The sequence below is a fragment of the Scyliorhinus canicula genome, chromosome 23 (genome assembly GCF_902713615.1).
Source record: "Scyliorhinus canicula chromosome 23, sScyCan1.1, whole genome shotgun sequence".
Lineage (NCBI taxonomy): Eukaryota > Metazoa > Chordata > Chondrichthyes > Carcharhiniformes > Scyliorhinidae > Scyliorhinus > Scyliorhinus canicula.
This window is the reverse complement of record NC_052168.1, coordinates 22035259-22060161: the sequence shown is the minus strand read 5'-3', so window position 1 is coordinate 22060161 and position 24903 is coordinate 22035259. Positions and strand designations below refer to the sequence as shown.

At 48.9% G+C, this 24903-nt stretch overlaps 1 protein-coding gene across 1 annotated transcript in view; it reads right to left on the bottom strand.

The window, feature by feature from the left end:
• Positions 1–24903, bottom strand: part of LOC119956268 (myocardin-related transcription factor A-like) — a 174533-nt gene that overhangs the window by 18290 nt on the left and 131340 nt on the right. Inside the window, exons 6-10 of the mRNA XM_038783333.1 lie at positions 22514–22675; positions 20973–21145; positions 16231–16356; positions 12221–12489; positions 10302–10461 (exon numbers count right to left, since the gene is read on the bottom strand). Coding sequence (XP_038639261.1) covers positions 10302–10461; positions 12221–12489; positions 16231–16356; positions 20973–21145; positions 22514–22675 — 890 coding nt within the window. The remainder of the gene's footprint in view (positions 1–10301; positions 10462–12220; positions 12490–16230; positions 16357–20972; positions 21146–22513; positions 22676–24903) is intronic.

Below are 24903 nucleotides of genomic sequence, written 5' to 3'. Positions count from 1 at the left end.
GATCTCTAGGGTTGTAATCTCGGGATTACTCCCTGTGCCACGTGTCAGTGAGGCTAGAAATAGGAAGATAGAGCAGCTAAACACGTGGCTAAACAGCTGGTGTAGGAAGGAGGGTTTCCGTTATCTGGACCACTGGGAGCTCTTCCAGGGCAGGTGTGACCTGTATAAGGACAGGTTGCATCGAAACTGGAGAGGCATAAATATCCTAGCCGCGAGGTTTCCTAGTGTCACATGGGAGGGTTTAAACTAGTATGGCAGGGGGGTGGGTACCGGAGCAATAGGTCAGAAGGTGAAAGCATTGAGGGAGAACTAGGGAATAGGGCCAGTATGGCTCTGAGGAAGAGCAGACAGGGAGATATTGCTGAAAACAGCGGGACTAATAGCCTGAAGTGCATATGTTTAAATGCAAGAAGTATAACAGGTAAGGCTGATGAACTTAGAATTTGGATTAGTACTTGGAACTATGGAGTTGTTGCCATTACAGAGACCTGGTTGAGGGAAGGACAGGATTGGCAGCTAAACATTCCAGGATTTAGATGTTTCAGGCGGGATAGAGGGGGAGGTAAAAGGGGCGGTGGAGTTGCGCTACTGGTTAGGGAGAATATCACAGCTGTACTATGGGAGGACACCTCAGAGGGCAGTGAGGCTATATGGGTAGAGATCAGGAATAAGAAGGGTGCAGTCACAATGTTGAGGGTTTACTACAGGCCTCCCAACAGCCAGCGGGAGATAGAGGAGCAGATAGGAAGACAGAATTTGGAAAGGTGTAAAAGCAACAGGGTTGTTGTGATGGGAGACTTCAACTTCCCCAATATTGACTGGGACTCACTTCGTGTTCGGGGCTCAGGCGGGGCAGAGTTTGTAAGGAGCATCCAGGAGGGCTTCTTAAAACAATATGTAGACAGTCCAACTAGGGAAGGGGCTGTACTGGACCTGGTATTGGGGAATGAGCTCAGCCAGGTGGTAGAAGTTTCAGTAGGGGAGCATTTCGGGAATAGTGACCATAATTCAGTAAGCTTTAAAGTGCTGGTGGACAAGGATAAGAGTGATTTAGGGTGAATGTGCTAAATTGGGGGAAGGCTAATTATAGGGAAGGCTAATTATAACGATATTAGGCAGGAACTGAAGAACCTAGATTGGGGGCGGATGTTTGAGGGTAAAATAACATGTGACATGTGACATGTGAGAGGCTTTCAAATGTCAGTTGAAAGGAATTCAGGACCGGCATGTTCCTGTGCGGAAGAAGGATAAATACGGCAAATTTCGCGATCCTTGGATAACGAGAGATATTGTAGGCCTCGTCAAAAAGAAAAAGGGGACATTTGTCAGGTCTAGAAGGCTGGGAACAGACGAAGCCTGCGTGGAATATAAGGAAAGTAGGAAGGACCTTAAGTCAGTGGGCTAGAAGGGGTCACGAAACGTCATTGGCAAATAGGGTTAAGGACAATACTAAGGCTTTTTACACGTACATAAAAAGCAAGAGGGTAGCCAGGGAAAGGGTTGGCCCACTGAAGGACAGGCAAGGAAATCCATGTGTGGAGCCAGAGGAAATGGGCGAGGTACTAAATGAATACTTTGCATCAGTATTCACCAAAGTGAAGGAATTGGTGGATGTTGAGTCTGGAGAAGGGTGTGTAGATAGCCTGGGTCACATTGAGATCCAAAAAGACACGGGATTGGGCGTCTTGAAAAATATTAAGGTAGATAAGTCCCCAGGGCCTGATGGGATCTACCCCAGAATACTGAAGGATGCAAGAGAGGAAATTGCTGAGGCCTTGACAGAAATCTTTGGATTCTCACTGTCTTCAGGTGATGTCCCAGAGGCTGGAGAATAGCCAATGTTGTTCCTTTATTTAAGACGGGTAGCAAGGATAATCCAGGGAACTACAGGGCAGCGAGCCTTACGTCAGTAGTAGGGAAATTACTGGAGAGAATTCTTCGAGACAGGATCTACTCCCATTTGGAAGCAAGTGGAATGTATTAGCAAAACGCAGCACGGTTTTGTGAAGGGGAGATCGTGTCTCACTAACTTGATAGAGTTTTTCGAGGAGGTCACAAAAGTGATTGATGCAGGTAGGGCAGTGGATGTTGTCTATATGGACTTCAGTAAGGTCTTTGACAAGGTCCCTCATGGTAGACTGGTACACAAGGTGAAGTCACACGGGATCAGGGGTGAGCTGGCAAGATGGATGCAGAACTGGCTCGGTCATAGAAGGCAGGCAGTAGCAATGGAAGGGTGCTTGTCTAATTGGAGGGCTGTGACTAGTGGTGTTCCGCAGGGATCAGTGCTGGGACCTTTGCTGTTCGTAGTGTATATAAATGATTTGGAGGAAAATGTAACTGGTCTGATTATGTAAATGTAACTGGTTTGCAGACGACACAAAGGCTGGTGGAATTGCGGATAGCGATGAGGACTGTCAGAGGATACAGCAGGATTTAGATCGTTTGGAGACTTGGGCGGCGAGATGGCAGATGGAGTTTAATTTGGTCAAATGTGAGGTAATGCATTTTGGAAGGTCTAATACAAGTAGAGAATATACAGTGAATGTTAGAACCCTCAAGAATATTGACAGTCAGAGGGATCAAGGTGCACAGGTCCCTGAAAGGGGTAACACAGGTAGAGAAGGTAGTCAAGAAGGCATACGGCATGCTTGCCTTCATTGGCCGGGGTATTAAGTATAAGAATTGGCACGTGATGTTGCAGCTGTATAGAACCTTAGTTCGGCCACACTTGGAGTATAGTGTTCAATTCTGGTCGCCACACTACCAGAAAGATGTGGAGGCTTTAGAGAGGGTGCAGAAGAGATTTACCAGGATGTTGCCTGGTATGGAGGGCATTAGCTATGAGGAGAGGTTGAATAAACTCGGATTGTTCTCACTGGAATGATGGAGGTTGAGGGGCGACCTGATAGAGGTCTACAAAATTATGAGGGGCATAGACAGAGTGGATAGTCAGAGGCTTTTTTCCAGCGTAGAGGGGTCAATTACTAGGCGGCATAGGTTTAAGATGCGAGTAGCAAGGTTTAGGGGAGATGTATGAAGCAGAGGGTAGTGGGGTGCCTGGAACTCGCTGCCGGAGGAGGGGGTGGAAGCAGGTACGATAGTGACATTTAAGGGGCGTCCTGACAAATACATGAATAGGATGGGAATAGAGGGATACGGACCCCGGAAGTGTAGAAGATTTTAGTTTAGACGGGCAGCATGGTCGGTGCAGACTTGGAGGGCCGAAGGGCCTGTTCCTGTGCTGTACTTTTCTTTGTTCTTTGTCCTCGGCAGGATGGACCGCAATTACGGATTGCAGATCAAAGGAAGATATCGCCTCCTGTATTCAAGCTGCCTGCTGGCATCTCACATCTAACGGGTGACTGTGACAGAGACGTAGCACAGGGGTTTCAGAGTCGTATGGAATTCAGAGCAACACACAGAGTCCTCAAGAAAAAGTGAGGGGGGAGAGAACATCCATTTTGGATATTTCTGAAATCACTGTGCCACCATGCCGTGAATATCAAGGTTGTGCTACAGAGAGAGATTCTTGACTGACCAAGGATTCAAAGGGTTAGATATGAAGGCGCAATCAGATCAGCTGTTATCACATCAAATGGCGGGGAATGCTGGAGGGGCCGAAGAACCTTCAAATCTTCGTTTGCAGATGATTAACCTGGAATATTTTGTAACTTTTCAAATGATGAGGAGTTTTAAATGTTAACAGCAATTCACTATAAATTGCAATCCTGTTCCCTCACTTCCTGGAGAAGTAATCTGCCTGCTGATTTATATTGGCCCGTATACCTTGGTGATGTCACTCAGTTTGCCCTCCAAACACTGAAGTGTGTGCTCCCACAAACAGCAATTTGATAAATGATCAGATTGTCTGTTTTTATAGGTGTTGGCTGAGGGATAAATATTGGCCGGGGCACCAGGCAGGGCTCTACTGCTCTTTTTCCAACAATGCCATGACATCTTTTATGTCCACTCGGGAGGGCGGAGGTTCAATCCCTCATCTTAGAACCACATTAAAAGATCAATACAGGGCGGCGTGTGGCGCAGTGGTTAACATTGCTGCCTCACGGCGCTGAGGACCCGGGTTCGAATCCCGGCCCCGGGTCACTGTCCGTGTGGAGTTTGCACATTCCCCCCGTGTCTGCGTGGGTCTCACCCCCACAACCCAAAGATGTGCCGGGTGGGTGGATTGGCCACGCTAAATTGCCCCTAAACTGGGAAAAAAAAAAATTAGGTACTCTAAATTAAAAAAAGAAGAAAAAAAAGATCAATACAGCGGTCATTAGATAATCACTGAAGTCCCTTCAATTGCTCACTGGGTGAATTCACAGTTTTGTGGGAGGAGCCCTAATGGTTAAAGAATTAATTCCAGTTGTGAGAAGGGCTGATACAGTAAACGGATCAACAAACAAGGCATTATCGGCTGAGCATGGAAATAAAAAACGGGGCAGTCACACTGCTGGGAATATACTACAGGCTGCGAAATAGTGAGAGGGATAGTGAAGGGGCTGGTTTAGCACACTGGGCTAAATCGCTGACCAAGGCAGGCCAGCAGCACGGTTCGATTCCCGTAACAGCCTCCCCAAACAGGCGCCGGAATGTGGCGACTAGGGGCTTTTCACAGTAACTTCATTGAAGCCTACTCGTGACAATAAGCGATTTTCATTTCAGGGAGATAGAAGATCAAATATGAAGGCAAGTTTCTGCCTGTAAGAACAAGAGGGCAATAATAGTGTGAGATTTTAACTATCCCAATATCAACTGAGATCCAAACAATATAGGGGGAACTGAGGGAGCAAAACTCATGCAGGAAAATATTTTCAACTAATTAGTGACAAACCCAACAAGAGGAGATGCAATTCTCGACGTTGTCTTGGGGAACGAAGAAGGGCAAGTGGGTGAAGCGACCAGTTGATGATCATATCGGGATAGTGATCACAATACAGTTCGACTCAGTTTTGCCATGGAAAAGGACAGAGATAAAGCAGGAGTAAACATTTTGAACTGGGGGAAGGCAAAGTTTGCCTTCGGGCAGCATAGTGGTTAGCACAATTGCTTCACAGCTCCAGGGTCCCAGGTTCGATTCCTGGCTTGGGTCACTGTCTGTGCGGGGTCTGCACGTTCTCACCGTGTGTGCGTGGGTTTCCTCCGGGTGCTCCGGTTTCCTCCCACAGTCCAAAGATGTGCGGGTTAGGTAGATTGGCCAAGCTAAATTGCCCTTAGTGTCCAAAATTGCCCTCAGTGTTGGGTGGGGCTACTGGGGGATGGGGATAGGGTGGGGGTGTGGACTTGGTTAGGGTGCTCTTACCAAGAACCGGTGCAGACTCGATGGGCCGAATGGCCTCCTTCTGCACTGTAAATTCTATGAAATGCTATGAAATGAGAAGGGACTTGGCTGAGGTGGGCTGGTCCGCACTGCTAGAGGATAAATCAGTGGAAAACCAGTGGGAAGCACTAAAAAGTGAAATTCTAAATGTACAATGTACAAAGATGTGCGGGTTAGGTGGATTGGCCAGGCTAAATTGCCCTTAGTGTCCTAAAAAAATAAGGTTAATGGGGGTTGTTGGGTTACTGGTATAGGTGTACGTGGGTTTGAGTAGGGTGATCATTGCTCGGCACAACATCGAGGGCCGAAGGGCCTGTTCTGTGCTGTACTGTACTGTTCTAATTCTAAAGTAGACACGTCCCCTCCAGGAATTAGAGCGTTTCTGCCCAATCTGGACCCCCCCCCCCCCCCCCCCCCCCCCCCCCCCCCCCCCCCCCCCCCAGCCATTTTGGCAAGAGGAATACAGGGGAAGATCAAACAGAAAAAGAAAGCGTACAATAGGCACAAAGAACTAAGCACCGCAGATAGCCTAGACGAGTGTAGGTGCTGCTAAATAATGAAATAACATAAAATAAATACGGGTGGCACGGTGGCTAGCTCTGCTGCCTCACAGTGCCAGGGACCCAGGTTCAATTCCGGCCATGGGTGACTGTCTGTGCGGAGTCTGCACGTTCTCCCCATGTGTGCGTGGGTTTCCTCCCACAGTCCAAAGACGTGCGAGTTAGATAGATTGGCCACGCTAAATTGCCCCTTAATGTCCAGGGATGTGCTAGTTAGGTTATGGAGGTTACGGGAATAGGGCAGGCTGGATGGGGGAGTGGATATGGGTAGAGAGCTCATTTGAAGGGTCGGGGCAGACTTGATGGGCCTAATGGCCTCCTTCTGCACTGCAGGGATTCTATGACCCTGGAAGGAAATCAAATCGAGGCCATGAAAAAAGATTAGGAACATAGAACATAGAACAGTACAGCACAGAACAGGCCCTTCGGCCCTCAATGTTGTGCCGAGCAATGGTCACCCTACTCAAACCCACGTATCCACCCTATACCCGTAACCCAAACAACCCCCCCTTAACCTTACTATTAGGACACTACGGGCAATTGATCATGGCCAATCCACCTAACCCGCACATCTTTGGACTGTGGGAGGAAACCGGAGCACCCGGAGGAAACCCACGCAGACACGGGGAGGACGTGCAGACTCCACACAGACAGTGACCCAGTAATGTTAAATAATGTTAAGTAATGTTAAGTAATGTTAAAGAAAACGCAAAGGTGTTTCACCAATATATTAATGGTAAAAGGATAGTTAAGGAAAAAGTGGGACCTATCAGAGATGAAGAAGGGAACTTATGTTTGTATATGCAGAGTGTGTGGGAAGCGTTTTAAATTAATATATTGTCTCCGTGTTTACAAAGGAAATGGATGATGCGCATTTGTCGTCCAGGAGGAACACGGAGATACTGGACAGGATAATCATAAAGAGAGAGGAAGTACTTAAAGGGTTGGAATCTTTGAAAGTTGCCAAGTCGCCAGGTAAAGATGGATTGTTTCCGAGACTACTGCAGGATGTCAGGGAGGAGGTAGCAGATGTTCTGAGGATGATTTTCCAATCCTCACTCGATACAGAAGAGTTACCGGAGGACTAGAGAAATACAAACATGGATCTATTGTTTCAAAAGAGATGGAAGGAAATGACAAACAATTATAGGCCAGAACAGAGGGAAGTAGACCTTGGAAAATAGGAGACAGGTTTAGATAAAGGATCTGGATCAGCGCAGGCTGGGAGGGCCGAAGGGCCTGTTCCTGTGCTGTAATTTTCTTTGTTCTTTCTTCTGGATAGTCTCACGTCAGTGGTGGGCAAATTACTAGAATCAATCCTGAGAGATGGGATTAACTGTCACATAGAAAGGCATGGACTAGTCAGAAATAGTCAGCATGGATTGGTTAAAGGAAGGTCTTCCCTCACAAATCTGATTGAATTATTTGAGAAAGCGACAAGGAGGGTTGATGAAGGTAGTGCAGTGGATGTGGTGTACATGGATTTTAGCAAGGTGTTTGACAAAGTCCCTGGTCAAAAAAGTAAAAACCCATGGGATACAGGGCAATGGGCGAACAGGATAGAAAGTTAGCTTAGTAACAGGTAACATCGTAGAATAAAATCAGAGAATTTACAGTGCAGAAGGCCATTTGGCCCATCGAGTTTGCACCGGCCCTTGGAAAGAGCACCCTATTTTTTTTTTTTTAATTTAGAGTATCCAATTACCTTTTCCAATTAAGGGGCAATTTAGCGTGGCCAATCCACCCACCCTGCACATCTTTTGGGTTGTGGGGGCAAAACCCACGCAGACACGGGGAGAATGTGCAAACTCCATATGGACAGTGACCCAGGGCCAGGATTCGAACCTGGGTCCTCAGCGCCGTAGGCAGCAATGCTAACCACTGTGCCACCGTGCTGCCCCTGGAGCACCCTGCTTAAGCCAACGCCTCCACTCTATCCCGATAACCCAGTAACCCCACCTAACCTTTTCGGCATTAATTTAGCATGGCCAATCCACCGAACCTGTACATCTTTGGAACTTGGGAGGAAATTGGAGCACCCGGAGGAAACCCACGCAGACACAGGGAGAACGTGCAAACTCCACACAATCACCCGAGGCTGGAATTGAACCTGGGTCCCTGGAGTTGAGAAGCAGCAGTGCAAACCACTATTCCACCATGTCATCCCAAACTGATGGCTGCCCTTGCGAATGGAAAGATGTTTCACGTTGTGTTCCACAGGCTCGGTGCTGGGATCCTGACTGTGTTATATATTAACGATTTGGACGTGAACGTGGGGGGCACAATTGGGAAATTTGCAGATGACACAAAGATTGGTTGAGTAATGGACAGTGTAGAGGATAGCCATAAGCTCCAAAATGATAAAGATGGGTTGTGGAATGGGCGATAAAGTGGCAGATGGAATTTAAACAAGAAGTGTGAGGTCATACATTTAGGGAGGTCAAACAGTTATAGGGAGTGCACAATAAATGGGAATATACTAAGAGGGGTAGATGAAGTGAGATATCTTGGTGTACAGGTACAAAGGTCCCTAAAGGCAGCCGTTCAAGTAGACAAGGTTGTAAAGAAAGCATATGGAATGCTCTCCTTTATTGGCAAAGGTATAGAATATAAAAGTAAGGATATAATGTTGGAATTGTATAAAACACTGGCGAGGTCACAACTGGAGTATTGTGCACAGTTCTGGTCACCACATTACAGGAAGGATGTTATTGCTCGGGAGAGAGAGCAGAGGAGGTTTACAAGAATGTTGCCAGGGCTGGAATAGTGTAGCCAGGAGGAGAGACTGGATAGGTTGGGGTTATTTTCTTTGGAACAAAGAAGGCTGAGGGGTGATTTAATTGAGGTGAACAAAATTATGAGGGGAAGAGATAATGTAGAAGGATCAAATTGTTTCCCTTAGTGGAGAATTCTAGAACCAGGGGACATTGATTCAAGATAAGAGGCAGAAGGTGGAGAGGGGACATGAGGAAGAACTTTTTTACGCAGAGGGTAGTGGGAGTCTGGAATTCGCTGCCCGAGTTGGTGGGGGAGCAGAGACCCTAAACTCTTTTAAAAAGGTGGATCTGCACCTTAAGTGCTGTCAGCTACAGGGCTGTGGACCGGGCGCAGGAAGGTGGAATTAGAAAGGGCACCTGGGTATCCTCAGGCTGGCATGGACAAGATGGGCCGAATGGCCTCCTTGTGTGCTGTAACTTTTCTGTGTTTTTATGCATCAACTCATGGGAGAGTGTAGGACCAGAGGGCAGAGGTGCAGAATTAGGGGGAACTCATTTAAGACGTAATGATTTCTTCTCTCAAAGGGAGGGGAATCTTTGGAATTTCTTAACCCCAGGAAGCTGTGGAGGCCGAGTCCTTGAACATTTTCAAGGCCGAGATCAAGAGGTTTTTCGGGAAATTGAGGGTTCGGGAGAGAAGGCAGGAAAGTGGCCTTCGTAAGAGTGAGATCCGCCATTATCTTAGTAAATGGCAGAGCAGCCTCGAAGGGCTGAATGGCCTCCTCCTGTTCCTATTTCTTATGGTCCAAGGTTCTAGATTCAAGCTGTGGGGGACATCAAATTGCTCATCTCTTCGGCAATCGCAGTTGGGAAAAGTGCCCTCCTGGAGACGCAAGCTCAGTGGCGAGACTCTGGTCTCTCATTGAAACAACCTCACTGCCTCTGCTCTCTTCGCAGGATTTGTTCAGATAGAACACTGAAGAACTATCGGCATCCCAGTGTGAATCACCACTTCCTGGGGAGGGGCAGGGGGGTGGGGCGAGAAGGGGGTTCGACACTTGGAATACTGCGCACAATTCTGGTCGCCACACTACCAGAAGGATGTGGAGGCTGTGGAGATGGTGCAGAGGAGGTTTACCAGAATGTTACCTGGTCTGGAGGCTGTGTGGAGACGCTGAATAGACTCGGACTGTTTACATTAGAAAGACGGAGGTTAAGGGGCGGCCTGATAGAGGCCCAAGATTATGAGGGGCATGGATAGAGTGGATGGGCAGGCACTCTTTCCCAGGGTGGAGGGTTCAGTCACCAGGGGGTATAGGTTTAAGGTCCGTGGGGCAAAGTTTAGAGGAGACGTGTGAGGCAGGTTTTTTTACGCAGAGAGTGGGGAGTGCCTGGAACATGTTGCCGTGGAGGTTATGGAAGCAGATACATTAATGGTGTTCAAAAGGCATCTTGTCAAGCGCATGGATAGGATGGGTATAGAGGAATAGAGCACAAGGAAGCGCTGAGGGTTTTGGCCAAGGTTGGTATCATGACTGGTATAGGCTTGGTGGCCCGAAGATGGCTTGGTTCCTGTGCTGTATCGTTCTTTGTTATTTGACACTCGGCACACTTGATTGGTCAGTTATAACAAACCCGAGTGACAGCCCAGAAAGACAGGGCTGGTCCAGAGCACAAAGGAGATCGAATGCAACTGACCTTTAGATCATCAAGGTTGAAGGGCAAGGAGGTCAGTTGTTTGATGGCGGATGTACAGCTGCTCTGCCGGGTGAGTCCAACAGAGCCCGATGGTGGCGTGCTATTAGTCAGAGTCCTTACTGAGGCAGAGCCGCTCTTTGTTTGTTGGTCACCGTTGGGTCTGAAAATGAAATGGCAGCTATTAACGGGCCGGCGAGCATTGCCACACGCAGTCACACAGCAATACTGGAGCTGACAACAGATATAAACTGAGAAGTTACAATCGAGAAATGCGCCATTTGGCCCCAAACTGGTCTATTTTCCGCCTGAGCCTGATCTCACGCTCGGTTTTGTTTTATAACGCGGTCAACATTTCCACAAAAACCAGGACAAAACTGGCACTTCCCAAACACCAGCTCAGCTAGCGGGCTTCCGGGTCAGGTCAGCTGTTTGAACACACACTTGATAAATCGTGCTGGTGCACTGCCCTGTTCTCAGAGCTGCGGGAGCCAGACCTTCAGCATGGAGGCTGTAATAAAGTAGAGAATTTGGTGCAAAAACAGAAAATACTGGACAATCTCAGCAGCTCTGACAGCATCAGAGAGCTAACGTTTGGGTGACTGTGTCAAAGTTTCGGGGTGGGAGGTTATTAAAACTGGCAAAAGTATCACTTTGGTCATGTTTTTTGCAGAAGGAGACAAAAGCAAAATTAATTTCGAGAAACTGGGCACAAACGAGACAAAATGCTCTCTGGCCCGAGATAATCCACCAGCCATCGTAGTCATCAGTGTCAAATACACTGAGGCACAATACAAGCACCATGGGGAAAGGCCAGGCAGAGCAGAAGCTGCTTACTGCGGGCTTGGGTATTCTTTGTAACTGAGGGAGGCAGCACAAGTGTTCACACTGGTCACTCACACTTGCAAAGGTGGAACTTTAAGTCGAACACTTCAAGACCGGCAGTAACTGCGTCAACAGTTGCAAACTATACAGGAGGGGGTTAAATGTACAGTTCTTGTTCCCACCCACCACTCCTGTCCTCACCGTCTGTCAGAGGTGCTGGCACAGTTGCCTGTGAGCTGGTAACCCTCCTGCCCCTGACTCTGTCGTTCCTTACTTGAGAAAGGACGTACTGGCACTGGAGGGTGTGCAGAGGAGATTCACTAGGTTAATCCCAGAGCTGAAGGGGTTGGATTATGAGGAGAGGTTGAGTAGACTGGGACTGTACTCGTTGGAATTTAGAAGGATGAGGGGGGATCTTATAGAAACATTTAAAATTATGAAGGGAATAGATAGGATAGATGCGGGCAGGTTGTTTCCACTGGCGGGTGACAGCAGAACTAGGGGACATAGCCTCAAAATAAGGGGAAATAGATTTAGGACTGAGTTTAGGAGGAACTTCTTCACCCAAAGGGTTGTGAATCTATGGAATTCCTTGCCCAGTGAAGCAGTTGAGGCTCCTTCATTACATGTTTTTAAGGTAAAGATAGATAGTTTTTTGAAGAATAAAGGGATTAAGGGTTATGGTGTTCGGGCCGGAAAGTGGAGCTGAGTCCACAAAAGATTAGCCATGATCTAATTGAATGGCGGAGCAGGCTCGAGGGGCCAGATGGCCAACTCCTGCTCCTAGTTCTTATGTTCTTATGATGAGTCACCCAGGAAACATTACCCTGCTATCGGACTGCGCAGGAGACCCCGCCCTCATGCCACACATTCGTACAAAAATAAAAACATTGCCACAGTCCCAGACGTCTGCTCTCTCCCTCTGAGCTGACGGATGGTAATTTAACCTGAGGGTCACCACACCTCAGGTGAGGGGGTAAGGTTGAGAAGGGCAGGCAGGCGGGGCGCTGGCTCAGACTTTGCACAGAACCCAACCAGTGCCAGCAATCCGCAAGCCACACGAGCACCTTAAAACAATTCCAGTACAAAGGCACCACACACAGGCTGGGCTCTTACTTTGGGGTGCGGGGAGGATGGTTTGGTAGTTGTAGTGCTGCTGCTGTTGACACAGTATTTGGAGCTGGAGGAAGAGCTGCTGCTGCTGGAGTAGTTTGGAATAGGCAGTGTCCAAAGGCAGTGCGGCCTTGTCAAGTTTCTGGTCTGGTGGCACATACTGGTGGTACTTCAGTTTCTTCACTCGGGATTTTGGCTCCTTCAGCTTCTTGTTTCGCTGGTTCTTGTCACGTGCGGACTTGGGCTGGCTCTGCTGCACATGGGGAGCGGCACGAAAGACAAGCTGAGTTCACCTCGAACACTCAAGGGGGTGGTGAGATTTATACAGTACAACCGACAGAATCGCGTGGCTGACCCTAAACACGACAAACCGGTGTTTCTCAAACTTATTCCTGCTGTGACCCCATTGTAACGATTCGCTGTCCCTTCACTGTCGCTGGGCCAAAATCCTCCAACCCCCTCCCTAAAAGCACAGTGGGTGCACCTACATCACCCTGCTGGTCAAGGCAGCTCATCACCACCTTCTGAAGGGGCAACTCGGGATGGCAAAAAATGCTGGTCTAGCCAGCCATGCCCACATCCCAGAAATTAATTTTAAAAAAGGGGCCCACAGAGTGAGCATTTTTGGGGGGAACTTTAGCGACGGAGTTGGTGGGTGGGTGGGGGGGGGGACAGGATTTGGGAAAGTGGAAGAACAGGCAGGGTTTCTACATGGGACGTTTTTTTTATACGAACTGCAGTTTCCTCAGCTGGAGGAAGTAAAGAGGCAGGCGCTGGAGGAACCCCTGGGGCTGAGGGAAGTGCAGGGAAGTATCAGGGGAATGAAGTCGGGGAAGGTGCCGGGGCCGAATGGATATCTGGCGGAATTATTCAGAAGTTCGCGACGGATCTGGCGGCGCATCTCTTGGGGGTGTTTAATGAGGCGCTGACGAAGATGAAGACGCAGGCAATGATTATGTTGATTCTGAAAAAGGGGAAGGACCCGGTGGAATGTGGGTCGTTTACGCCCATATCGCTTTTGAATACAGATGTGAAAGTATTGTCTACGTTGCTGGTGGGAAGGATGGAGGGTTGTGTCCCGGGGGTGGCTGTGGAGGACCAAACAGGCTTTGTAAAAGGCAGCTCTTGAGCAATAAAAGGAGGTTGTTAAATGTAACCATGACAGGGCAGCACGGTGGCCTAGTGGTTAGCACAACCGCCTCACGGCGCTGAGGTCCCAGGTTCGATCCCGGCTCTGGGTCACTGTCCGTGTGGAGTTTGCACGTTCTCCCCGTGTCTGCGTGGGTTTCGCCCCCACAACCCAAAAATGTGCAGAGTAGGTGGATTGGCCAAGCTAAATTGCCCCTTAATTGGAAAAAATAATTGGCTAATCTAAAAATTTAAAAAAAAAAAAAAAAAAAATGTAACCATGACTCCGTTGGGAGTCTAGGTACTGGTGATGTCTATGGACAGAGAAAGTTTTGACTGGGTGGAGTGGTGATACTTGTTTGAGGGTCTGGGAAGGTTTGGGTTTGGGCAGAGATTTGTGCCATGGGTGCGCTTCCTATATGTGGCACCGTGGGCGAGTGCAGATGAACAACATGAGCTCAGGGAACTTCGAATTGCATCAGGGAACAAGGCGGGGTGCCCGCTGTCACCACTGTTGTTTGCGCTGGCTATAGAGCCATTGGCGATGGCTCTTAGGGGGTCGGCAGAGTGGCAGGGGATTATGAGGGGACAGAGGGAACAGTGGGTGTCGCTCTATGCTGAAGACCTACTGTTGTATGTCTCCGACCTGTGGGGAGCATGGAAAGGGTCATGGGCCTGTCCGGGGAGGATTGGAGAGTTCTCAGGGGAAAAGCTGAATACAGGGAAAAGTGAAGTGTTCCCGGTGAATGAGTTGGGATGATGAGCCAATTTAGGGGAATGCCATTTAAGGTGGCTAGGGATAGGTTCAGATACCTGGGGATCCAGGTAACCAGAGAATGGACAATGCTCCACAGGTGGAATTTAACAAAGCTGGTGGAGGAGGCCAGGGAGGATTTTAAGAGGTGGGATACATTGCAATTGACTTTGGCGGGTTGGGTCCAAGTGGCAAAGATGAATATTCTACCGAGTTTCCGTTTTATTTTCCAGGCACTCTCAATCTTTATACCGAAAGCCTTTTTTCGAAAACTGGACACAATTGTTTTGGACTTTGCATGGACGGCAAGGTGCGGTGATGGTGGGAAGGAGAAGGAGTAGAGTGGGTCAGGATGGAAGAGGAATCTTGTTCGGGATCCAGCTTAAGGGCTATGGTGATGGCAGTGTTGCCAATGGCTCCCAGTAGGTATTCAGGGAGCCCGGTGGTGCAGTCTATGGTGAAAATTTGGAACCAGTTGAGGAGGCATTTTAGGATGGAGAAGATGGTCAGTATTTATGCCGCTATGCGAGAATCATGGCTTGGAGCATGGGGGGATGGATAACATGTATAGGAGGTGGAGGGAAGTGGGGCTGGTCAAGGTGAGGGATCTGTATTTGGAGAAAGGATTTGCCAGTCTAAAGGTGTTGAGGGAGAGGGTAGAGCTGCCGAGGGGGAGTGAGTTCAGGTATCTGCAGGTAAAGAACTTCGCACGGAAGGTCTGGAAGGAGCTCCCTCGGTTGCCGGGATACACCCTGCTGGAGCGCCTGCTGCTTCCGGATGTAGAAGTGGAGGGGAGAATTGTAGCTCTGTACAAGTGGCTGGGGGAGCAGGGAGTCGAGCAGGTGGTGAAAATTAAGGACAAATGGGAAGGGGAGCTGGGAGGGGAGATAAATTGGTGAGTATGGAGTGAGGCACTGCGAAGGGTAAACGGGACCTCCTCTTGTGTGAGGATGAGCCTGATACAGTTTAAGGTGGTGCACAGGGTGCATGTGACTCGGGCGAGAATGAGTGGGTTCTTTCAGGGGGTAGCAGATGAATTTGAGAGGTGTGGGCGGGGGTCAGCGAATCGAGCGCACATGTTTTGGGGCTGTGAAAAATTGGGAAGATTCTGGGCGGGAGTGTTCGTGGTCTTAGCCAGGATAGTGGAGGAGGGAGTGGACCTGGACCCTTTGGTGGCGATATTTGGGGTTTCAGAGAAGCCGGAGCTCATGGAGAGGAGGAAGGCCGATGTTGTGGCCTTCGATTCTCTGATTGCACGGCGGCCAATTTTACTGGAGTGTCTGCCTGTGTCAAGAGAGATCATCGCAGTTTCTGCCAAGATTGGCATTTCATTATGTAATTAATAATTTGCCTTTATCAAGCCATTATCTACTAATTGGCTCCAGCAATCAACATTAAAGACAGATTTTCTCCACAATCCACCTGGCTAAAAATACCTCAGAAAGTAAAAGTTTACCAACTGCTTAAACCAGTTTTCCGGAAACTGCATTTCCACAGAGTACAAAGAACAAAGAGTGCAGCACAGGAACAGGCCCTTTCGGCCCTCCAAGCCTGTGCTGACCATGCTGCCCGTCTAACCTAAAACCTTCTACACTTCCTGGGTCCGTATCCCTCTATTCCCATCCTATTCATGTATTTGTCAAGATGCCCCTTAAATGTCACTATCGTCCCTGTTTCCACCCCCTCTTCCGGCAGCGAGTTCCAGGCACCCACTACCCTCCGTGTAATAAATCGCCTCTAAAGTTTGCTCCTTGTTGTTCAAATAGATCTGAGACTTTCTGAATGGGAATTCTCCCGGGATTGGGGGGGGGGGGGGAGGGGGTGGGGGGAAACAGCCCTGACGAGAAAAGGTTTCACAACAAGTGACCACTTGGCAGAGCACTCACAAACCACACCCTAGCAGGGAGTCACCTCCTGGCAGGGCAGGGAGTGGTGGGGAGAAAGTTGGCAAGGAAATAAACAAGGAAATAAAGCTTTTGGACCACGCAATTTCATGTAAATAACAAGTCAACGTCTGGTCAACTTCACAATTCTAGAATTCTGACCACAGTTTGTGAAGATGCTGAACATCACATGGTCCCGCTGTATAAATATTTTCCAAGGTGTGCTTACTTTAATCAGTGTTGGCGTGGGTTTGGCAGCTGGAGATGGCACACCATTTGCCAATTTTGCCATCTGTTGGTCAGACGCTGGCTTTAACTTGCTCAATTCTGTCCCAGTTGGCAACGATACAAGATACTGCAAGAGAACAAGTCGACTATGAAAAAGGAGGCAATCATCATTCGTAATCCAGTTTACAAAAACTTGTGGAACATTGGGAAATTCAAATACTTTTTTTGAGGAAGAGTTTTGGCGGATCTCTGAACCCATCAACGTTCCCTTCCACAAGGGGTAAATGGCTCCCAGGTTTTTACCAGTTTGTGGGAAAACAACGAAGGATGTTTTTTTTCTTCATCCTGGGGATGTGGGCATCGCTGGTTTGGTCAGCATTCATTACCCACCCCTAAATACCCCTTGCACTCAGGGTCTTGCTCGGTCATTCCAGAGGGGCAGTCAAGAGTCAACCACGTTGCTGTGGTTTGGAGTCACATGTAGGCCAGACTTCCTTCCCTAAAGGACATTAGTGAACCAGATGGGTTTTTACGACAATCAGAAATGGGCTCATCGTCATCTTCACAAGACTTTTAATTTCAGAATTTTTGGGATTTGATCATTGGCTTCAAATTTAACTCACTCCCTGAAGCAAAGGCCTCGTACATCAGCTGAGATTGGTTCTCAGCACATGGAGGCCGGTCAAACACGGCCAGGCCGGTCCCACACGGCCAGCCGGTCACACACGGCCAGCCGGTCGCACACGGCCAGCCGGTCACACACGGCCAGCCGGTCACACACGGCCAGCCGGTCCCACACGGCCAGCCGCTCGCACACGGCCAGCCGCTCACACACGGCCAGCCGGTCACACAGCAAGCTGGTTCCAGCAGCACCGAGGTGTCAAAAGCTGATTGCTTTTCTATCTTCAGGATGGCACAAAGCAAATGGATACAAACAAGAGGCATTGATGGAGAACTCAAATGTGATCCTGCAAACTACAGCACAGATTTCACGGAATCCCAACCAAGCAGAAGGAGGCCATTTGGCTCATCGAGTCTGCACTGACCCTCTGAAAGGGGGCCCCACCCAGGGTCAGGCCTCTACTCTACCCCCATAACCTAGTAACTCCACCCAACCTTTTGGACACTAAGGGGCACTTTGAGGCAGCAGTGCTAACCACTGTCACCCTATCGTGTAACCTCTATGTCCCCCCCATGGATCCCCATGTCACCTCTATGTCCCCCCATGGATCCCCATGTCACCTCTATGACCCCCATGGGTCCCCATGTCACCTCTATGTCCCCCACCCCATGGATCCCCTTGTCACCTCGTTGTCCCCCATGGATCCCCATGTCACCTCTATGTCCCCCACAGAGCCGCTTGTCACTGCTATGTTCCCCCCCATGTATCCCCTTGTCACCTCTATGTCCCCCACCCCATGGATCCCCCTGTCGCCTCTATGTCCCCCACAGAGCCGCTTGTCACCTCTATGTCCCCCCCATGGATCCCCTTGTTGCCTCCATGTTTCCGACATTAGAATGCAGCGGCCTGGTCTACAAGTGGAAAGCAGAGCACATTGTAAAATGGGAGTGTCAAATTCCACATTAGCAAGTGGTCACAATGATGCAATTTACCAGGTTTAAGACTGTTCCATTAATTGGACGATAACTGCATTGTGTGCAATGATCATTGGTAAACACTGATTGGGTGACAGGTTCAAAGGGAGCACCGAGTACTCAAACAATAGATACACCCAAAACCACAGTCCCCGGTCAAGGAAACGGCACTCACATCGTTACCTAGCCCCAAACCCTGCAGAACAACCCCACTCGGCCTCGGAGTCATTGCTCATTCTCTGAACCAGGCTACCAAGTTGGTGCTGTTCTAAGGCCAGTTCTCTACCGCCGGTCCACATTGCCGAGGAACTAGACTGTGACTGTGTACTCATATCAAACATGGCCCTTACGCCTAACAGAAAGAAATCTTTCATTCCGAGAGCACCTTTCACAACTCACAGCTCAAAGTGTCTTACAGACAATGAAGTATTTCTGAAGTTTGGTTGCCGGTGTAACGCAGCAGCTGATTGTCACACAGCAAAATCCCTCAATCTACCTGATTCACTTTTAGTAATGCTGATGGAATGGGCAGCACGGTAGCCGCAGTGGTTAGCACTGCTGCCTCACGGCGCTGAGGTCCCAGCTTCGATCCCGGCTCTGGGTCACTGTCCGTGTGGAGTTTGCACATTCTCCCTGTGTTTGCGTGGGTTTCACCCCCACAGCCCAAAGATGTGCAGGATAGGTGGATTGGCCACGCTAAATTTAGGGGCTGGTTTAGCTCACTGGGCTAAACCGCTGGCTTTGAAAGCGGACCAAGGCAGGCCAGCAGCACGGTTTAATTCCCGTACCAGCCTCCCCGGACAGGCGCCGGAATGTGGCGACTAGGGGCTTTTCACAGTAACTTCACTGAAGCCTACTCGTGACAATAAGCGATTTTCATTTTCATTTCAAATTGCACCTTAATTGGAAAAAAATAATTGGCAACTCCAAATTTAAAAAAAAGTAATGCTAATAGAGGGATAAATATTTCTATTTTGAAAGACATCCGCACGGGAGCGGGTACACGGGAACTGGGTTCAGTGCCTCATCCAAAAGGTGCCACTTCCCAACCATCAGCCCAGCTTGTTCTCAAGTCCCTGGAAAGAGATGTGAACCCAGAGCCTCCTAGTTCGCTGTGGCAATGGTCCCATTGAATCACAGCTTAGGCTGGTTAAAATCCAGATGCCAGAGGGCCAGGGGCCAGGATTTCACCTCCTGAACCCACCAAAAAGTCCCCATTTTCTCGGGGAGACTAAGAGCAGATGGGGTGACCGCTTTGCAGAAAACAACTGGCTCAGTCCTTACGCACGACCTAGGGTCACCGGTGGCTCGCCCAATTAATTCTCTCACGCTGACATCTCTGTCCTCGGCCTGCTGGAGTATTCCAACAAAGCTCAATGCAAGCTCGAGGAACGGCACCTCATCTTTTGACCGGGAACTTTACAGCTTTCTGGGCGCAAAGTCCAGTTCACCAGTTTTTGACTGTAAACACTTTGGTCAGACTGGGTGATGATCACTTGTTTTAAAAAACTAAATACCGGGGCGAGGTGGCCGAGTGGTTCAGACAATGGACTGCTAATCCATTGTGCTCTGTATGCGTGGGTTCAAATCCTATCCATGTTGATATTTCCTTCGGGAAGCACGATCGGAGTGGTTAGCATAGTTGCTTTACAGCTCCAGGGACTCGGGTTCAATTCCGGCCTCGTGTCACGCTGCCCGTCTAACCTAAAACCTTCTGCACTTCCGGGGTCCATATCCCTCTATTCCCATCCTATTCCAGACGCCTCTCAAATGTCACTATCGTCCCTGCTTCCACCACCTCCTCCGGGAGCAGCAAGTTTCAAGCACTCACTACCCTCTGTGTTAAAAAAAACCTCCCTCGCACATCTCCTTTAAACTTTGCCCCTCGCACCGTAAACCTATGTCCCCATGTAATTGACTCTACCACCCTGGGAAAAAGCCTCTGACTATCCACTCTGTCCATGCCCCTCATAATGTCGACTTCTATCAGGTCACCCCTCAATCCCCGTCGTTCCAGTGAGAACAAACCGAGTTTATCCAACCGCTCCTCGTAGCTAATGCCCTCCATACCAGGAAACATCCTGGTAAACCCCTTCTGCACCCTCTCTAAAGCCTCCACATCCTTCTGGTAGCGTGGCGACCAGAGTTGTGCAGTATATTCCAAGGGTGGCCAAACTAAGGTTCTGTACAGCTGCAGCATAACTTGCCAATTTTTGTACTCAAACAAAAAAATGATCGCATTCAAGGTCACAAAGCTGAAATGTTAACTCTGCCTCTCACTCAACGGACGTCAGGCCAGAGCACATAAAAATACTTTTTGCCTTTTTATTTCAGATTTTCAGCATCCAGACTATTTTGATTTTGTACGGTTGGAGCAGAAACCAACCATTAATTATCGATCACCGTAAGGGCAGAGCGGCTCTCACACTTGTGTCTGTACCACAAGGTCAGCACTGGCAGGGGTCAATCGGCAGCTCACCCCATTGGTAGATATTCCATGATAGGAAACGCCCGAGTGACCTTGCCCTGGCAGCGGGGCTTCCCAGAGGCCTCCTCTGTGATATCGGATGGTTGAATGGTGGAAGTGTGTGGTGGGGGGGGGGGGGGGGGGGGGGGGGGGGGGGGGGGGGGGGGGAAGAGAGGAAATAAGGCAGCGTTTGATGTTACACGCCCTCAAAAAAGAACCATTTGGAAATAAAGAAGTATTTCAACACAAAATACCATCTCAACCAGGTTTATAAAAACAAAAACGAGGAGCGACGATGCTGGCCACAGTTGAATAGCCGGTTAATACACGGTACACACGAGAATGCTGTTTTGAGCCAAGTTGCCAGTCCATGGAACCTTAATGAGGGAATAAGAGAGGTGTTTGTTTTGGAGTCTCTCCAGCACAACCCTTCTGTCTGCTGACAACTTCTGACCAGAAAAGGCAGATCATTTTATTTCAATATTTTAACAAATAATTCAAATCCAGCATCGTTTTGTGTGTTATTTGGCACTGCCACTCAACAGCGTGCTGACAAACACGAGGAGATGGCAGATTTATCACCAGACTGGAGAGATGCACCGTTTGAAGTCAAGGACAGCAGCTAGTTTCCAACACGATAATCTCATTCCGGAGGCTCTCTGTAAGTGAAAGGCTGGTACCTGGGTTGAAGAGGTGAGGAAGGGATGGTGAGGATCAGCAGATCTTGCTTCTGTGGGGGATGGCAATGACCCGAGCGACTCGTGGCTTCCTGGCTGCTCTGGAGAAAGGGCATCACTGCTATCTTCATCAAACGAGGAATTGTCTGCCAATGCAGGGTACGGCACATGATTATCTGTGGGAGCAGCGACACGCATTAACAACCTGGCATACAGTCAAAACAACTTTTTCCCGGGATCCATTAAAGACCAGACACAGCGCATCCATCAACACCAACTTGTCACCACAGCCACTGAAGGTTGTACTCATCCTAACCCGTGCTACTAAACAGAGTGCATGGTCATGCAATAAGATCCTTCTGATTCAACCAGTCTGTTCAAAGTATAACCCAACAATTCCAACATTAGCTCTTTAACGTTCAGGAATGACAAAGCAGCAAAGCTTTTACATTTTTTGACCCCATTAGCCTGCCCGGATCACCCGGGTGTATGAAATTTGCCTCAGGACCTGTCCAGTGAAACTCCTGGAACAAGCAGAAAGATTGAAGAAAGGTGGCACAGTGGTTAGCACTGCTGCCTCACAGCTCCAGGGATCTGGGTTCCATTCTGGCTTCGGGCGACTGTGTGGAGTCTGCACGTTCTCCCCGTGTGTGCGTGTGTTTCCTCCGGGGGCTCCGGTTTCCTCCCACAGCCCAAAGATGTACAGGTTAGGTGGATTGGCCATGATAAATTGCACCTTAGTGTCTAAGGATGTGCAGGTTAGATGGATTGGCCATGATGAATCGCCCCTTAGTGTCCAACAGTTAGGTGGGGTTATGGGGTTGCAGGTAAAGGGCGGGGAGTGGGTATAAATAGGTTGCTCTTTCGGAGGGTCGGTGCAGGACCGATGCGCCGATTGGCCTCCTTCTGCACTGTTAGGATTCTATGACACGCTCTACACCATGGGCGGCACGATGACGCAGTGGTTAGCACTGCTGCCACATGGCGGCAAGGACCCGGGCTCGATCCCAGCCCTGGGTCACTTTCCGTGTGGAGTTTGCACATTCTCCCCGTGTCTGCGTGGGTCTCACCCCCACAACCCAAAGAAGTGCAGAGTAGGTGGATTGGCCACACTAAAACTTAAATGGAAAAAATAAATAATCCCACACCACAGCTCATCGATATTCAACATACGATTTGATATCTGATTTACATTGGATGAGCAGATTTTAGTTGTTAACACCAACTGGAGTACAACTGGCTTCAGTATGACTGGACTAGACGGAGGAGACAAGACTAGGTGGAGGTGAGAGTAGCACATCAGACGTGACGGCAAATGTCAGCCATCCTGAACTTGGAACCATCATTCCAGCCTGACTTAGTCAATAGGGCGAAAAATCTGGGTTGATTCCAAAACCTAGAGGTGCCGAGGATATATGTCTGAGATCAGAGAATTTTAGGCAGATAAAATGTCTACACTTGTGTGCGAGAAAAATAGAGCGAGGGGTGTAGAGCAGCTGACAGATATGGAACATTCACTCAAACCTTTAACAGTTCACATTTACCTATGATGGCCTCTTTGACACTGGAGTCCACGGGGAGGATGTTCTTCTCCACCAACTCCATGGGACCGGGGCGCTGTGCAATCTTCTCGTTCAGATCATCAGCTAACCGTGCCCGCTTCAGCTTCATCTGTGTGGCTTGCAAGGAGGGCTCTGCTGAAGTTTCTGTGCAACACCAGGACATATCCATTCAATTCAGCTCACTCAATATTTCAACACAAAGATGAGATCGGACTGACTCAATAAACAGCCCTTGGTGTCTGCTTGGAAACACACTGCACTTTTAACCCTTTGAGGATTTCAAAATTATCATCCCCTCCTCATTGCCACCCCCCCCAACCCCCATCCCTGTGGTACCCCAGGCAGTAACCAGTGGGGTTCCACAGGGATCGGTGCTGGGACCCCAGCTGTTCACAATATATATTAATGATTGGGATGAGGGAACAAAAATGAAAATGAAAATGAAATGAAACTCGCTTATTGTCACGAGTAGGCTTCAATGAAGTTACTGTGAAAAGCCCCTAGTCGCCACATTCCGGCGCCTGTCCGGGGAGGCTGGTACGGGAATCGAACCGTGCTGCTGGCCTGCGTGGTCTGCTTTAAAAGCCAGCGATTTAGCCTGGTGAGCTAAACCAGCCTCTCCAGCCAAAATGTAACATCTCAAAGTTTGCAGACGATACCAAGTTGGGCGGGAGAGTGAACTGTGACGAGGATGCAGGAATCCTACAGCATGACCTGGACGGTTGGGCAAATCAATGGCAGATGCAGTATAATTTGGATAAGTGTGAGGTTATTGGGCAGCACGGTGGGTTAGCACGGTGGGTTAGCACTGCTGTCTCACGGCGCTGAGGTCCCATCTTCGATCCCGGCTCTGGGTCACTGCCCGTGTGGAGTTTGCACATTCTCCCCGTGTCTGCGTGGGTTTCACCCCCACAACCCAAAGATGTGCAGGGTAGGTAGATTGGCCACGCTAAATTGCCCCTTAATTGGAAAAAAATTAATTGGGTACTCTAAATTAAAAAAAAAAGTGAGGTTATTCATTTTGGAAGCAAAAACAGAAAGGCAGATTACTACCTGAATGGTTGTAAATTAGGAAAGGGGAGTGTGCAGCGGGACCTGGGTGTCCTTGTGCACCAGTCGCTGAAGGTAAGCATGCAGGTACAGCAGGCGGTAAAGAAGGCTAATGGTTGGCCTTCATTGCGAGAGGTTTCGAGTTTAGAAGCAGGGATGTGTTGCTGCAATTATACAGGGCCTTGGTGAGGCCACACCTGGAGTGCTGTGTGCAGTTTTGGTCTCCTTCCCTGAGGAAGGATGTCCTTGCTCCGAGGGAGTGCAGCGAAGGTTTACCAGACTGATTCCAGGGATGGCGGGACTGTCATATGAGGAGCGATTGACTAGGTTAGGATTGTTCTCGCTGGAGTTCAGAAGAATGAGGGGCGGATCTCATAGAGACTTATAAAATTCTAACAGGACTAGACAGGGTAGATGCAGGGAAGATGTTACCAATGATGGGTGTGTCCAGAACCAGTGGTCACAGTCTGAGGATTCAGGGTTAACCATTTCGGACAGAGATAAGGAGACATTTCTTCACACAAAGAGTGGTGAGCCTGTGGAATTCATTACCACAGGAAGTAGTTGATGCTAAAACTTTGATTATATTCAAGAGGCGGCTGGATATAGCACTTGGGGAGAATGGGATCAAAGGCTATGGGGAGAAAGAAGGCTATTGAGTTGGATGATCAGCCATGATCGTGATGAATGGTGGAGCAGACTCGAAGGGCCAAAAGGCCTCTTCCTGCTCCTATCTTTATGTATCTATGTTTCCCAGGGCAAGCCAATTGGTGAAACAACAGAGAGAGGAAGGAGATGGTCTGTTTCTGGGTTTTCACCAGTGCCATTCTGTCACTGAACACTGCAGGGTGAGGCAAACCTTGGCTGAGTATCTCCACCGTTACTCCATGTATATTTTTGGATGGCATGCAGAGCTGAACATCCCAAGAACCGAGCTGGGCCTGGCAGCTCAATACGAGGAATAATCGTTAACAACTTTGCACAGCAGGTCATTAAACCAAACCATGAAGAAGGGACAATTTAAAAATTGCCATAATATATTTCACCGATTCCCCAGACATTAACTACAACGGTCGTGTTTGCTGCTCAATAAAAGCAAAAAATAAGCTCTATTTTTAAAAAATAGAAGCAATCTGGAAATGAAAGGGTTAAATACCAGCAAACTCCACAGCCAGGTGTGTAGAACAAAACCAGAGGCAGAAAATCACTGGGAGCTTTACAAAGATTAAAACATTAAGGCCAGAACAGGAGGGGCCAAGCCAGGCCGGTACAGCCCCCCCCCCCCCCCCCCCCCCCCCCCCCCCCCCCCCCCCCCCCCCCCC